The 17,098-nt window shown below is 38.3% G+C and overlaps 1 protein-coding gene across 2 annotated transcripts in view; it reads right to left on the reverse strand.

The window, feature by feature from the left end:
- Positions 1 to 17,098, reverse strand: part of Arhgef12 (Rho guanine nucleotide exchange factor 12) — a 132,089-nt gene that overhangs the window by 32,733 nt on the left and 82,258 nt on the right. For both annotated transcript variants that reach the window (XM_041657885.1, XM_041657884.1), the window contains 10 exons: positions 15,918 to 15,995; positions 15,621 to 15,740; positions 13,722 to 13,862; positions 8,013 to 8,087; positions 5,961 to 6,053; positions 3,828 to 3,938; positions 3,525 to 3,623; positions 1,546 to 1,588; positions 1,172 to 1,277; positions 470 to 607 (listed from right to left, as the gene is read on the reverse strand). In XM_041657885.1, the coding sequence (XP_041513819.1) occupies positions 470 to 607; positions 1,172 to 1,277; positions 1,546 to 1,588; positions 3,525 to 3,623; positions 3,828 to 3,938; positions 5,961 to 6,053; positions 8,013 to 8,087; positions 13,722 to 13,862; positions 15,621 to 15,740; positions 15,918 to 15,995 (1,004 nt within the window). The remainder of the gene's footprint in view (positions 1 to 469; positions 608 to 1,171; positions 1,278 to 1,545; positions 1,589 to 3,524; positions 3,624 to 3,827; positions 3,939 to 5,960; positions 6,054 to 8,012; positions 8,088 to 13,721; positions 13,863 to 15,620; positions 15,741 to 15,917; positions 15,996 to 17,098) is intronic.

Consider the following 17,098-nt stretch of genomic DNA (forward strand, 5'->3'; position numbering starts at 1 on the left):
ACCTAGTAGGGTACAAGGTTCAGTACCATCAAAAAAAAAACTAAACCAAACCAAACCAAAACATAACAAAAAAAAAAAAAAACCAAAAAACAGAGAAACACATTTAATCAGAGACCCGAAACAATAGAAAAGAACTAATGATCCCAGCTACATCTAGAATAAAATATCGACAGAACTCTAATCCCCAAAGAACCCACAAGATTTCACAGCTGTGTTGTAGTTTTACATGCTTTACAGCAACAAGTATTTTCAAAGCCTGTGAATTTAGCAGTGAAAGTGTTCACCTGACTTTGATCAAGTCTGGTGTTATGCATTAGCCAACACTCAAAAGAAAGAAGGCTAGAACGTTAAATTACCAAGAAAATATCCTGTCTCCAAGTGTTATGACAAATAGCCCTACATGTACAACCTGCCAGTGAGATCTGCTCAAAGCAAAACCAGCATTTCCGCACACAATTCTCTCACTTACAATACTTCTTCAATTTTGGTAACGATCTGTTCCGCACATGCTCGCTCCTTCTCCAGAGTAACCCGGTCCTTGTCTCTCTCCGCATCAAGCTTAGTCAGCTCACTCTCCGCCAAGGTCAGTCCCATGCTACGTTTCTGTCTAAAAGGGTTGGGGGAAAATCTCAGCTAGCAGAGAACAAAACATGTCGTTCTAGCTGTCTAGACAGTCCTAGCTACAAGTTTCTAGGACAGGTAGAATGTCATGTTTCCTTGAGACCCAGTCAGATGGGGTTCTAGTGGTGGTCAAAGCTAAAGACACATTTCTTGAAGGAACACAGCACAGATACAGCATTGAACTTGACTCCTGAAAGGGCATGAATGGAGACTATGTACTCTTAGCTCTCATCCAACCCTTGATTTCAGGTGCCTATTATGTTTAATAACAGGGTAAGACCATATAGTTTACCTAGTAATGAGTGTAGTATTTTATATAACTTTTTCCTATTTAGAACAATAAAAAAAATACTGATTGTTTTTGTTTGTTATGGTTTTTTGAGACAGGGTTTCTCTATGTAGTCCTGGCTGTCCTGGAACTCTCTCTATAGATCAGGCTGGCCTTGAGCTCACAGAGATCCTCCTGTCTCTGCCTCCCAAGTGCTGGGATTAAAGGTGCATGCCACCTCTGCCCAGTAAATCTGTCAAGTTTTATCTAACACAAACTTACCGAAAATCCTCTAAATGCCTCTGAACTTCAGGGTGTACTCTCTCCTGCATAGTTTGAATGTAGTGCCGATGCAGATCCTCAGGAATAAGCTCGGGTCTTCTCTTTTCTGCACAAAGAAAAGGGATGATTTGATCTAAACGCTATGAGATCTGATCCTACACAGAAATTAACACACCAGATAAGTTACTTAGTGCAGTTAACACACTTCCTGTCAGAATTCAGAGTTCATCTTTTCAATGTAGTAGACTCTCTTTCTGCTGTAATTCACGTGATTTACTCTGTCTAAACAAACTAACAAATATAATATCGGAACAGAAGCAAGTTACATTTCTATGGAGATGTTAATCATCTTGATGTGAGTGCTCCAAACTTACCTAGATCCAGTGAGATTTCCTCGGGAACAGGAACTTTCAGATGCTGAAACAGAATGCAAAGGAAAGTTAAAACAGCACCAAGACTTCCGTGGTATGCAGAAGAACGTGTCTAAGTTTCTGAAGGTGTGTTTCATAATCCAGCCTCATGCAGCATGTCATAGTCCTGAACTAGTCTATTAATTAACACAGAAACAAACTCTTTTCCAGTGTTCTGCTACGAAGGAAATAGCTATAGTCATTTTACTACACAGCAGAACAAACGTTTCTGTATTACTCCAAATAAATATCTGACATTGGCTTACTAGAAACACTGGTCAATATAATCAGTTATACACTACTTGAAAAATACAAATAAAACCTAAACTGTGTATTTACACAGGAAAAACTAACTCATATGTAAGCATGATTTTCATTTCTGAATCTCAATATTATCCAAAAGATCATGCCAGTCTCATCTTTTTCTTAGGTCAGTGTTTAGAAATCTCAATGAGGGAGTACTGGATGTCGCATTGAGTTTTTAAGTTAAAATCTCTAGTAACCATTTGTAGTTCCTGCTGTACAATGAAGGCAACCATCTTTGAATTAATTTCTTTCTGTGCAGGGACTCTCCCAGTAAAAAGCATGTAGACTTTGGTCACACTGTCAGACTGCAATGTTTTTCACCCAACAGTTTGAAAGAAAAATCTTATTATTTTGTATTCAGAGGAAGTAACTTAGTTCTTATACTTATTTTGTACTAAACATGTATTAAAGTCATATACTTCCTAAATTTAAATAATTTCTGTAAAGATTTGAAGTTTAAATTTGAAAATAAGTCAGTATAAAGTATTATGAGATGCTTAAATCATTTACTCTGTGTGTGTGTACATGTGGGTGGGTCTGCTTGCCAGGCATGACTCTGTGAGGGCCAATGTTAGAGACAGGGCTCATCACTGAACCTGGTTCTTGCTGATTCCATTGGACTGACTGGCTAGAGAGCCCCTGGGACCCTTGTCTCCACCTCTTCCCTCCTAGCCCTGGGATTACAAGCGTGCACAGCCATGCATGGCTTTTTATGTGGGTGCAAACATCTAATTCAGGTGCTTATACTTTCACAACAAGCACTTAACCCACTGAGTGGGCCATCTCTTTGGCCCCTTATGTTCATGTTAAGAAAAGTGATATGGCAAGACATATTCATGAATATCTGTAATCCCAACATTTGGGAATCAGATAGGAGAATCTAGAAGCCCAAGGCCTGCCTGGACTATCATGAGACCCTATGCATACAAAAGCACATGAGTGGAGGCCAAATGTTCTCTACCTTACTGTTTGTGACAGAATCTCTCATCAAAGCCGGAGCTCAAAGGCTTGGCTAGATGGCCAGCAAGGCCCCAGGGTCTCCCTGTCTCTGCCTTTGCATGTGGATGTGGGGATCAAACTTGGGTCTTCGTGACTTTGTACCAAGCCCTTTAATCACTGAGCCACTTCCCTTGCATTGCTACTGATAAAACAAAGTGCTGTTATCACTGAGTTCAGTGTGCGACCTTTACCACCACTTTTTAGTTAAATTTGTATCCCTAATGTTCAAGGAGATCACTCAGAATTCAATGATCCAAGCATTATCCTTTGGATTCTAATACACATGTCTATCATTTATATTATCTTTTTTAGCCCCCATTCTAATCATACACATATAAATTTCCAAATATACATGTGTGTGTATATATGTACATATGTGTATACATACACTCGTATAATATATACATACACACACATATATACATATATTCCCTAAAATCAATTGTAAGAATTCATATATCCAAAACTAATTTAGAAATTACTTTTAAGCCAGCAAAGCATAATCAAGAACTGAGATAATAATATGGATGCTGAAAAGCATGATACACTTCAACAGCATGGTTAGGGGAGAGGAATCAGGATCACTAAGACAATGAATGCACTGAAGGAAAGATTCTAGCATTAACTTGTTAACTTACTGCAGATCGGTCCAGGAAGAACTGATGAAACTCAAGGAAGACACGCCGAGTCTCCTTGGAGTTGGTCTGCTTATACAGGTCTGAATAGAGATAACAGAGCTGTCATGGAGAAAGAAATGGAAAAAGACACAGTGAAAAAACCACAAAGTGTAGTAATTTAATTAATAACATTTGAAGTGTCCTGCATGCCTATCCTTATATGTTTAGAAAACAAGTTTGTCCATTCATTTTACAGATGAAAAGTTCTCCAGCACATGAATCACTATGCAGAACCTGAATCACGTGAACTATAAAGTATATTACCAATGTTGCAGGGTCAAACTGTGAAACTACATGGTGCAAAAAAACAGCCAAGTGAGCAGGGCGCGATTTCAGCAGTTCAATGCTCTGGAAACAGCTGCACTGCCCATTGATCTAGAAGAAGAAATGGTTGTACGTCAGTAACTCTTGATAATTAAAAGCTGTACTGTAAGATCAGCTGCAGTTTCGGCCTAGAATGTCCCCACAGGCTCATGTGTTGAGGGCTGAGTGCCCACCTGGAGATGCACTTAGGGAGTGGTGGGAATCTGAAGAGGTGGCCTCGGTGGAGGACAGAGGTCCCTGCAGAGTACCTCTGAAGGGTCCCTTCCTGTTTCTGTTTCTGTCTCTCTTTATTTTTTCCTTAGTTGTTTTTTGTTTTTGTTTGTTTGTTTTTTAACCTGTCAGCCTTTCTTGTTCTGGTTTTGTTCTTGCTATGTACCCTTGGCTGGCCTGAACTCACAAAGCTGCCCAAGCTAACAAACTAAGAGTTCTCCTGCCTCTGTCTCGAGTGTTGGACTTATGCTTATGGGCTTGTTTTTTGTTTGTTTTTAAATAAAAATTCAGACAGGGAAGCCAGAGAGATGACTCAGCAGTTAGGAGCACTGGCTGCTCTTGCAGAAGACCTGGGTTCCCAGCACACACATGGTGACTCAAAACAGTCTATTAACTCCAATTCAAAGGTTCTGGAGCCTTCTTCCAGCCTCCACAGGTACTAGGCACACATAAAATACACAAACACATATGCAGGTCAAACATTCATACACATAAGATAAAAGTAAGCAAATTGAAACTCATCTGTAATTCCAGCACTCCTACAGCCAGATTGGAGGAGGGAGAAGGTGGAGAATGGGCCAGAAACTGCACAGGCAGCACAGTGGCAGAAGCAGTGTGAGGAGAAAACCAACCCCCAAAAGATTTCTCTGACCTATATTTGTGAGGTATGTCATATGTACACATGTGAATACACATTTCCACATGCATACACAACACTAAATAAATCCTAAATAAAATTAAAAGGTGAGAATATGCCATGACTGGTTGGGGGTCATTTTAGTAATGTAAAAACAGTTCAATACTCTAATACTAACCAGCACAATCCGTCTTATTAAGACAGTAAATCAGAAAAAACAACAAAAATAAGTCATCCTAAGTCATTCAACACAATTCAACATCCAGTCCAGATTTAAAGAAGGAAAGAAAGAAGAAAACTCTCGTTAAGCTAGGACTAGTCTTCAACTTATACCTCATAGCCTAATCAGGAACATCTACAAAAACACCTGTCAGTCACATGGTTAAGCATAAAGGACTGAGCATTTTCTGCCTAAGAGGGCTTTCTAAGGCAAGGATGCCTCCAAAATTACTAGCCTCCTACAGAAGACCAGCCACACAATAAAGCAAGGATGAGAAACAAAAAATACATAAAGTGATTGAAGGAAACAAAGCCACATCTCTAAGAAACAGTGTGAATGTTATATAAAGATTATGAAGGGGTTTTTTTGTTATTTTTGTTTATTAAAATAAACAGACAGGATCTCATAATGTAGTCAGTACAGGTCAGATTCAAACTTGTGGTCCTCTTACCTCTTAGGGGCTCCAAAAACTTCTTTGAAAAAACTACTAAAGAGTGGGAATGGTAGTACACACCAGGAATCCCAGCACTTGGAGATGAAGAAACATAGATGAGGGGCTCAAAGCCATCCTCAGCTACACTGAGCGTTTCAGGACAGTCTGGGCTAAAGAGACACTGCCTCAAAAATCCTCCTAATATATAAACTTCCTAAAAATATCCACTGAATTTAGCAAGACCACGGGATAAAAGGACAAGAATTAGGCTAATCATATTCCTTCTATCAATGAATAACTGGAATTTGTAAAGTTTATTTTTAGGTGTCATATTCGGTTACATCCCACCCCCAAAATAAAATTAAATATTCAAGTACTCAAATAACGACCTCTGCAGTCTGCAGGGTTAATTTCTACTATTCAAAGCTAAAATAAGCAACTAACCCAAGTAATTTGTTTTTAAGATTTAGGCTTACATCATTAACAAGTTTTATTTCAACTTCCAAAGAATGTTTACCAAATCAAACATCTTAGAAAGTTGATAAGTTAATATTTTATAGCAAGAGACATTACCTGCTCATGTTCAGTACCAAAGTCATCATCCTCTGCTCCAATAATATGAGGTGCTCCACGGGTAGAGGGACTGCCGACGAGCGATTGTGTGTCCTGGTAACATCAGGGAAGAGCAACAGAAAAAAACCATCTGATGATCAAAGGCTAAGAAAGAATACAACCAAACTACTGGAAAGAAGAGGCTCACTGGGTCTGGTGGGCTGACACCTCTGAGTAAGACACAATGTAAAACAGACAGGCACAAGGCTCACTTCATCAGTAAGGTCCATTTTATTATCTTCTTTGAAGTGCTTTATTTTCAAAGTATCTGTTCTCAGATGTTCAAAGTCAAATGTCCACAAGAGCACTGGCTGCTTTCCGGACAGCAAAGGAGGGAGGAGGGGTCAACATTCCCTAGGACTAATAAACCATCTGTGCTCACTACACAACTTTGGTTTGTAACATTTTGGGTTTTTTTTGTTTTGTTTTGTTTTGTTTTGTTTTTTTGGAGGCAGAGTTTCTCTGTACCTTTGGAGTCTGTCCTGGAAATTGCTCTATAGACCAGTCTGGCCTTGAACCCACAAAGTTCCGCCTGTCTCTATTCCTTTCCGAGTGCTGGGATTAAAAGTGTGTGCCACCACTGCCCAGCGAGTCCTAACATTTTCATTCACACATGCTTATACCTTGTAATGAATGGACTTGAAACTGGGTTACATCTTTTTTCTTTTTTGTGATACTAGGAGTAAAATACAGGGCCTTGGTCATTCTAGGGAAGGGTCCAATCCCTACTCAATCTCTACTTAAAAACTGCTTTTATTTTCTCTAACCTCAAATTTTAAATTTAAAAACTAAGTGAAACAATAGACATTTATTTTCAACAATGGTCAAATTTTCATTTTGTAACTTAACTGATGTCTCTTGACTACTCAGAACATGTTGCTAATAATATCACGAAATTCTGTTAAGTCTTTTACAATAAAACTTCAAGTACATTTATTAAAAACTAAAGTCATAGGGCTGGAAAGATGACTCAGCAGTTAATGAGTACTTTCTGTTCTTGCAGAGGATTTGGGTTCAGGTTTTGTATCCACATGGTGGTCTACAACCACCACCTCTAGGGGGTTCTGACGCCCTCTTCTGGTCATTTGCAGGCACTCCACATATGTTCACAGAAATACATGCAAGCAAAACACCGAGACATTTAAAATACCAAATAAAATCATAATGCCAAAGCATCCAGTTGTGAGTATGTAAAATCCACTGGGAACTCAGAAAGTAAATACTAGAACCTGAGTGTGGAAAGGTAGAAGGAGATACTGATTCGACATCATACACATACACAATACAAATGAGTATTTTTAATCTTATTAAAGAGTTTGAAAATCCAGCAATTGCACATCTAAGTAGATACCCAAAAGGGCTGGAAGTATCACAAAGGTGCATGAGTGAGCACACACATGGGAGGGGTTTAAATTCCTTACGTCTATATATTACATTCTGCTTAATATATGCAGAGAGGATACAGGAGAAGAGTATTATTCAGTCCTAAAAGAGAAGACAATTCCAGCACAGGCTCCAACAAGGACAAACTTGAAGACATCATGCTACTTGATATAAGTCAATCACAAAAGAAAAATATGATGCGATTCTGTTCCCATCAACAGGTCACGAAAACAGAAAGTATGGGGACTGCCAGGGCTGAAGACAGCAGACACGGGAATTGAACATTCAATGGGCACCAAATTTTAGTTGAGGAAGACAAAATACTCTGGAGACATAAAGTGGTGATAGTTGCAAAACAATATACTTGTTTTTATATTTTAAAAATAGTTAACAGTAAATTTTATAATATATTATGTCATAACAACACACTAATAATGCTATGAACTTCTTTCCTACTTATTCCAATCTTTCATACCCTCCCTCCTGGAACAGCACCTAAATGAGACCTTCCTAGCTCTGCTCAGCTATGATGCACTTGCCAGCAGGTGCTCATGCTGTTTCACTCCCCAAACATGCAAACTGAGAAACAAAAAGCAAAGACAACACACATTGCATAGATGTCATACTCACAGTGTCCTGAATTCCTTCACTTTTCTCTGGGGTTTCCTCTAGATAAATTCTTTCTTTCAGACTACTCTTGGGACTCTAATGAAAAGAGAACACACATACACATGTACCAATTCATTTCAGTAAGCAACAAATGAAAATTAGTAAGGGAGAAAGTTCTGCACTACTGATGTGTATTTTAAACAAAGCATCCTTCATATAATACATGCCTGTTATTCTTATTCCTACCTTTAGTCACTCACTTATTCTGTCAGCTTTTCCATTTAATACTGAAAATAATACAGGCCCACTGAAACTGTTTCATCTAATCTCCAGCCTGGAAGCAACTTAACTTGTTCATGACTATGAACATATTCCATACCTCAAACTTATTATTTCAAAGAAAACTCTAACTTTATCATCTTTCTTAGCCTATGCCTTATCAAACTATCTCTACCTCTCTCCCAGTGACCAAAATCAGATTATTCACATTAGTACTGATGGCTCACATTAACAACTGTAAGTTCAAAAATATTACAACCATAGTCATACAACCCTCACTGGTCAACTTCGGAATTTAAGAATTTGGACTCTATGAAAAAAGTCAAGGAGAAGTGTTTATTCTGCATGTAATGTAACCATTCCCCCAAACAGAAAAGTCACCCCTGGGGGAAGAAAGGACTGAGGAGGCTCAGGAAACTCAGGAGAAATTTAGAGCACTCTGGTCTTTGTGTGAGGATAGTATCAACAAAACCAAATTGCTAGAACACAGGCATAGCTCTTTGTGGTGTCACTGCTTGCAAGCCGTACAAAGGACTGCCACAATACAGATTTCTTGAGTCATCAAGAAGGCAGGGGTAGGCTTATTTGGTGATGCAACCGCCTGAGTCACCCAATCGTTTGTAAGCAGACTCAATAAGCTGATTCACCAAGCAAGTCTCTGGCTTGCCTCTACCTCTCTGTACAGGGTGATAGAAACAGTGTCCCCAGGGAAGTATCACAATGTTGCATTTTTATACAAGCTCCATTTTAGGGTGAACTAATCTTTCAGCTACTACATATAGAAAAGAAATAAGCCTGGCGGTGGTGGCGCACGCCTTTAATCCCAGCACTCGGGAGGCAGAGGCAGGGGGATCTCTGTGAGTTAGAGACCAGCCTGGTCTACAGAGCTAGTTCCAGGACAGGCTCCAAAGCCACAGAGAAACCCTGTCTCGGAAAAAAAAAAAAAAAAGAAACAAACTATGCTTTTGAAAGACTTAACTAATCAAATGATCTAGGCATTTTGACTCTAGAAGGGATGTAAAAACAAAATTATACAGCAGACTGATAGGGAACTTTATAATAAAAAAAATCAATCATTAACACCTTAAACAGCCACTTACCTCCTGGTGTGACAGGACAAGAGCATCCAGTACTACCCATGAATTGCTTCCACTAAACAATAACTACTAAATCTTAATCTGACTGAGACTCTAGCTCTAACTAGAAGTATTCAGGAAACAAAGATAGGGGAACAAGTTATAAAATACCATGAAAAGACTGTCAGAAAGTGGACTATTTAACTGATATATGACCCAATTTATTTCAAACAAAATATATCAAGAAAAAGAAGGGAAGGGAAGGGAGAGAAAAGAAAGAAGGTGATGAATTACATATCACCCAAAGGCTATAAAGACCTTGCTGGGATCTTGATTCAAATCAACAAACTAGAACTGGGGTTGTATTAATGTGGGACTCAAGCATCACAGTCCTGGGTTTGATACCCAGCATCACAAAACAAAACAAATAAACAAAATACAAACAGATCCTTGTAAGACAATTAGGGTAATCCAACTATATGTGAGAAAGTGTTAATTCATAAGGTTTGACAGTACTGAAGTCCTGTTTTAGAGTATCACACCTCTTAAAGCCACATTAACGAAACAGTCTGAGATGTGAGGATCCAGAGTCACAGACAGCAATTTTGAGTTGAGACTGGATTATAAGGGTGTGATGGGGCTCATTTTACTTTCTCTCTACTTTTAAATACATCTGACAACTTTTTATCTTTACTAAAGGTTTATGATTAAAATACCTGCAAATAAGAAAATCATATAGCAAGATCATCTAGACCCAGAGTCCACCCATTTCAATGAACTTCTATACAGTTAAGCATTATGAAGAACTTTTCAAAATAAAATTTTTTAAAAAAAAATTAAAACAGGAAATTAGAAAGATGGCACAGAGGTTAAGAGGGCTGGCTGTTCTTCCAGAGGACCTGAGTTCAATTTCCGGCAGCCACATGGTGGCCCACTACCATCTTCAATGAGATCTGGTGCCCTCCTCTGGTAGGCAGGCATACATGATGCAGGCAGAACTGTATTCATAATAAATAAATAAATCTTAAAAAAAAAAAAGAAAGAAAACAAACAGATACTCTGAATTGCAGATGGCACATAAGTCACGTCGGAGGAAACTGATTTGTGACATTCTTTTAAGCCTTCACCAAACTGAGCAATAGTGGGATTTTTAAAATCACAAGCACTAGCAGATTATTTTATAAAACTGAGAAGAGGGTTGGGGAGACGACTCGGTGAGTGAAGTGCTTGCTCCATACCTATTCCACCAGCCCAGCAGCCATGCAAAAGCTGAGCAAAGATGACTGTAACCCTGGTCCTAGGATGCAAGACAGACAGATCTAGGAGCTCACTGGCTCGCCAGGCGAACCAGCTGGTAAGATCCAGGTTCAGTGAAAGACTTGTCTCAAAAAATAAGATGGATGGCAATATGAGAAAGATTTGATTTCTGACTTTTTTGCACCCAAATGCACACGTGAATGTGTACCCACCAGACATACAGACAGACACAAACACACACACACACACACACAAAACAAATTTTACAAACCAAAAATGGTAACTCAGAAAACTAATCTCTCCAAACTTACTGTGGTACAGTTCAAAGGAATATGGAAATTCATAAGCTGCTTTTAGTCTAAAACGTGTCAGTTTAAATTAAACAAATTTGTGGGAATTATACAAGTTTGCTATGTGTTCAGCAGGTAACTGAATTATGTTATTTCTCAGGGTTTTCACAATATTTATTTGTTTGTTTCTAGTTTCTTTATATATAATGGAAGTACAACTTAAGGTACTCTGAGAATAAAAAGAGTATCTCAAATCATTAGTATAATCTCTGGCACAGAGTAGGCATTCACTAAATGGTATCTGTTAACCATTTAACACACATCTTTTGAATTCCTATTAAGCCAGTCTCCTTTTCTTACAGATATCCTCCCTATCCCATTTCTATCTCTTTCCCCCAATTTGTTTCCTACACTGACATTTATGATAGTGCTTCTTGTCTATGTATACATGATAAAGCCTAAATACTTTAGTGAAACATTTTACTATTTGTCCTGGCTAGAGTCATCTGAGAGAAAGAAACATCGATGGAGAAAATGCCTCCCTAAGATCAGGCTGCGGGCGAGTCTACAGGGTATTTTCTTAACTAGTGATTGATAGGAGAGGGCCCGGGCCATTGTGGGTGGTGCCATTCCTGGGCTGGTAGTTTTGGGTTTTATAAGAGACCTGAGCAAGCAACGAGCAAGCCAGTAAAAAATACCCCACCCCTTCTATGGCCTCTGCATCAGCTCTTGCCTCCAGGTTCTGGCCTTTGAGTTCCTGGACTGACTTCCTTCAGTAATGAATGGTGATATGAAGTGTAAGCCAAATAAACTCTTTCTTCCCCAACTTGCCTTTTGGTCACAATGTTTCAACACAACAATAGCAATCCTAACTAGGACACTATTTATTCTAATTCTTACCAATTACATGTCAGAATTAATTTGTTGTAATGCCTAATCCTACACTCATCAATTAACTCCATTTTATAAAGCTGTATTTGAAAAGCACAGATTATGACTGTAACATTTCCTTAAATAAAAATAAAAATCCAATTTCTCATCCATGCCACCTGCTCTGAATGCCCACACGGTGGTTAACAGCAGATAACCACACAGAAGGCAGAGGAACAGTACGGCATCACAAACCAGAGTGCAGATAGACCTAAGCCGCACTGCTAGAACAAGCAGAGGCAGCCCTCACACCTGCCTCCAATCTGTCTCATTTCATCTCTAGCCTTTCACTCACAAACCTGATATTTTGGGTTGTTCTAACTTTTACTCTCTTAAAAAAAAGTTTGTTCTCATGAATCACTACCTCTGTGTATATTTTTAAGGATCAGCCTTGTGTGTGGTGGAAGCAAATCATTTACTACATGGCTTCCCTGTGGCCTCAGATTTTTCTTTTGTAAAGTGACAGTAGCAATATTTCATAAAGATGTTTTCAGAATTTAACTAATATAAAAATATTAATATTTACCATCATTGTAGTATAATACTTGATAAATATTAGCTATAATTTTTCTTGAAGAATCAAACTTTTAAAAACCTTATAATTTTTTTAAAAAACTAATTTATTTTTATTTTACATTCATTGGTGTTTTTGCCTGCATAAGTATATGTCTATGTGAGAGTGTCAGAATCCCTGGAAATGGAGTTACAAACAGCTGTGAGCTGTGAGTACTGGGAATTGAACTCAGTTCTTAGGAAGAGCAGCCAGTGCTCTTAACTATTGAGCCATCTTTCCAGCCCCCATTGTCATCTTTCAAAAATAAAAAACAAAAAGAAAAAAGTTCTCAAATTTTCCTCGCCTGAGAAACCGAATCAGTAAGTCAAGCCTCAAAGGTAGCCTAGGTAATAGCTTAGACCACAGCTCTCAGTTCCTCATCTTTAGCAATGCAGAAACATTACACTGTTCACCAGTACTCGTGGGTACACAAGTCATGAGTTGCAGCACCTCTTCTACACACAGAGCACCCTAATGTGCTGTGCTTGTCTTAAAAACAGTCACAACTCACTGACTTGATTCCACTGCCCACAGACACAAAACACTACCCTCAGACTATGACCTCATCGTCCTTAGAGGAGATGATCTATTTCTACACCTATCAGCATATACTATATAAAAAATAATGTTGCATAAGCAATGCTAATAGCCTTTTTCTTTTCTTGTTTTGGAGACAGTGTCTTACAATGAAGCCCTGGAAGGTCTGAAATTCTCCATGCAGACCAAACTAGCCTTGAACTCACAGAGATCCTCCTGTTTCTGCCTTCCAAATGCTAGGATTAAAGTTTATGTGCTACCATGCTTGCCTGATTTAGCTTTTAATAGTCATGAAATTATGGCTCTATATCATATTCAATCTAACATGTTTTTTATAAACAAATACCTGTATTCATCTGGTAATCTCTGTGTGAATCAGGATGAAGCTGTTGTAAACCCAGGCTAGTAGCTGGAGTCTAACAGGATAAAGGCCTCTTCTCTTTGTCATGGCAAAGTGCCTCATGATTCAAGACTGAGTCATTCTGACCACAATTGGAATATTAACATGCTCTTAAAGATACCAACAGTTGGCCTCTCATTTGAGCAAAAAAGCACAGGCATTAGCTTCTCAATCCACAAGCAGCCTGCTGGGAAATTCCATCCCTACAAGAACACTTGGCAGTGAATGCCTGAGGGAAAAGTGACCTCTGGAATTAAAAGCTCACATTTAACAATGTTCAGAACTTTGCTCATCAAATTGCTATATAAAAACCCTTACTATAAAAGATAACATTTTGAATGCACATAACTTAAGAAAGGGACTGTGAGGAGAATGCAAGAAAATACAGACTTAAAGATCAATGCTTACATCTGCATTGTCACTACTAGGCCGAGAAGCATCTCCACTGTTCCCATCAGTCCTGCACGGGCCATCTCCAGGATCTGCTTCTGCCTCGCTGACTGTTAGGGCATCACCTAATGGCCTAGAGGGTGCAATTACAGTGCCATCCTAAAAGAGATTAAAGAATTACACATAGACACAATCAAAGAAGAGAATCAGTAACAATACCTACTACACGGATGCAGCTGAAGGCTGGCTACTAATGGGACCAAAAATACTTAAGGTAAAAATACATAAAATAAAAAACAAGTAATTATGAGTTTTAGAAACCTAAAATGAACCATAAAGATAGAGAAAGCAATATTTTAACATAGAATAAAAAATTCCAACAGCAAATAGTAGCATAAACATATGTACAATAGCATTAACTAAACTAAACTAATCTTTAGATTATCTGCCCATTAGTAAAGATTATTACACTACTTCTATTCAAATGCCTTCCACTGCTTCAGAATTTCATCAAATGTCTAATACTTGAATACACACTATTAAGGTAAATTACTGAAACTACATTTTTCTGTTCTTATTGAATAAATACATTACTTCTGTTCAATAATAAAAAACAAAGGGTTCCTAATATAGCTCAGTGGTATAGCTTGACTAATATTCATGAGGCAACAAGTTCAATCCAGTATTACCAAATACGTATGTATGAGCATATGCATAGACATGTATGCATGCACACACAACACACATACAGATACCACCTTAACTATGTCATTTAACCAGTTTAAGCCCTAGTTTTTCCAACAACAACTTAGTATTTTACTTTAAAATTAGCAAAAATAAATTATCTCAAAGAATTCTTGTCAGTTCTGTGAAGATATGACTTGTACCAACTCAAAAACAGTAACAACTCATCAGTTTTTACATATTTTAAGTAATTCTACAGGCATCTTCCTTTGAGATGAAGTACACAAAGCCCCGTGCATCTCAAATAAGAATGTTATAGGACGTCCGACTCACATTAACCACAGGTCGATTACCTCCATAACTTACACCTTTACAGCAAGTTCTACTAAAATCTACTTTAAAATTACAATAAAAATTAGGGATAGTAAGACCATAAATATGAAACTGGGAAAAGCGGGACATGCCTGTGACTCTAGAGCTCAGGAGGCTAAGGCTGTAGGATTGCTGTAAATTCAAGGCCAGCCTGGGCTACACAGCCAAGTGCAAGGCTAGTCAGGACAATACAATAAGACCCTGCATCCATAAAGAAAAACAAAGAATATAAACATGGCTAGTTATGGTAAGAGCACATCAGTAATCCCAGAATTTGGAAGGATAAGGCAGGAAGGACTATAAAAGTTACATCCTGCCTATAAAAAAAACACTACAAAGCAGTGGTGGTTCATGCCTTTAATCCCAGCACTCAGGAGGCAGAGGCAGGAGGATCTCTGTGAGTTTGAGGCCAGCCCGATCTATAGAGCTAGTTCTAAGACAGCCAAGGCTACACAAAGAAACCCTGTCTCGAATAACCAAACTGACTGGATGGATGGATGGATGGATGGATGGATGGACGGACAGATGGATCTCACATCCCTACGTAAAAACATATCAGTTTTCATTGTGACAAGGTAAACTACAGAAATGCAACTATTTTCAACTACATTTTTGTTTTGTCACATCAAAGCAAAAGTATTCAACCCTTTCTTAAAATTACAATGGAATAAAAGCAAGTAAACAATCACAAGTCCACATTTATTTTCGTTAATCATTGGGTCCATAACATCCTACATAGAACATCCTGTTATTCTAAGCTGGAAAAATCACTTTAAAAGGCAATTATGAAATTCTGTGACACATTCCCAGAAAAAAAAAATTCCTATAAACACTGGGCAGAACTTCCAGTAATGCCACTACCTGAGCAGAGCCTGTGGCTTTGGACAGCTGCTCCTGCAGCTGAGAAATGTGCTTCTTGGTCTCCTGGATCTCCTTGAGCAATCTTGGGGTACCTGTTCGGTTGTATTCTTCCTGCAATAACTGAAAATTATAAAGGTATTTTAGAAATTAATTACTTAAGTCATGAAAATAGAGAAGGCCACTGCTAGCATAGCAGTTGGTGGGACCAGTACAATCTTTTTGACTGAAAATGGAAAACAGCAATTCTACAAACACTCAGTTTCCTTGGCCTGAAAAGAATACATTCTAACTCCGTACCTGCAGCCGCTCCTGTTCTTTCTGTAACATTTTCCTCAGAATCTCTACTTTCTGGTTATGAACCACATTGTTTTCCTCCTATAAAAGGATAAGAATACAATACAAGGAAAATGAGGCTAAAATTGAAGGACAAGAAAGATGGTGTTCTGTGTCAGCTACAACCCTGAGTGTTCTTTAGGATTTTCTTACTCCTGGCACTTATGAATAAAGATGGCTCATTTCATTAAGAGACACAGTTCTACCTTCTCATTTTGCCTTTACTAGACTGTGTTCAAGAGAATATTAAATGTGGGTATTGGCTGGAGAACTGGATTTACAGAAGTACAAATCTGTTATTGCTACTTCTCTCAAGTGAGGCATTACTATCAATCCCCAGGACTGGTTCTAGTTTCCAGTCTAGCTTGCCCAAACTCTGAGACAACTCCCAATTCATTGCTCCTTGTTTTACAAATTCCTGTGTCTCCTATAATCACATCACTCTCCCATTCACAACAGTGTTGAATGGATTCGCATTGCTTACTCAGTAACTTGTGAACTTGCTCAGCAACTGCAAATGCATAGGTGACCTCCTTTTGATAAGCCATCTCCCACCACGCACCTCCTTAACCGGCACAAGCTAAACAAAAGTCTTGCTTTTCTGACAGTACTGGTATTTTCCTGGCTCTCCAGCTAGGTTTATTCTGTGTCTTCCACTTCCTCTCCATGGTCACCACTGTTAGCCATTACAAAAGGCTAAATTCAAACACATTTATTCTATGAAGACCTTTATCACAACTGGATACCCTTTGTCCTCACACAAACTAGCATTTTTCTCTTATGTCTACATTCTGTCTCTTTTGGTTACTTAGAGTCTTAACCACAGTCAGTAAAGATTTATTAAACATCTCCAATATGTCAAGCAGTATTTCAGGCATTAGGGACACAATAGTAAACAAAATAAACAAACTTCTATCTTTATAAAGCATACACTGTAAGATATCTAAAGTGTTTGAATATAACCTAAAAAATATAATCATATATTTGTGAATAATACATTGTTTTGTACATGGCAGATGTCTAATTTAGATGTTCAACTAAATCTGCTATAACAACAATTATTCCAAATAACTATGTAGCTTCTATGTTAAGCAGGTATTTCTTAGATTCTTGAATGGAAGCTTGCTAATCAATTTAATGCATCA

Source organism: Microtus oregoni, unplaced genomic scaffold, assembly GCF_018167655.1.
Source record: "Microtus oregoni isolate MIOR12 unplaced genomic scaffold, Mior012 000008F_ref0000371, whole genome shotgun sequence".
Taxonomy (NCBI): Eukaryota; Metazoa; Chordata; class Mammalia; order Rodentia; family Cricetidae; genus Microtus; species Microtus oregoni.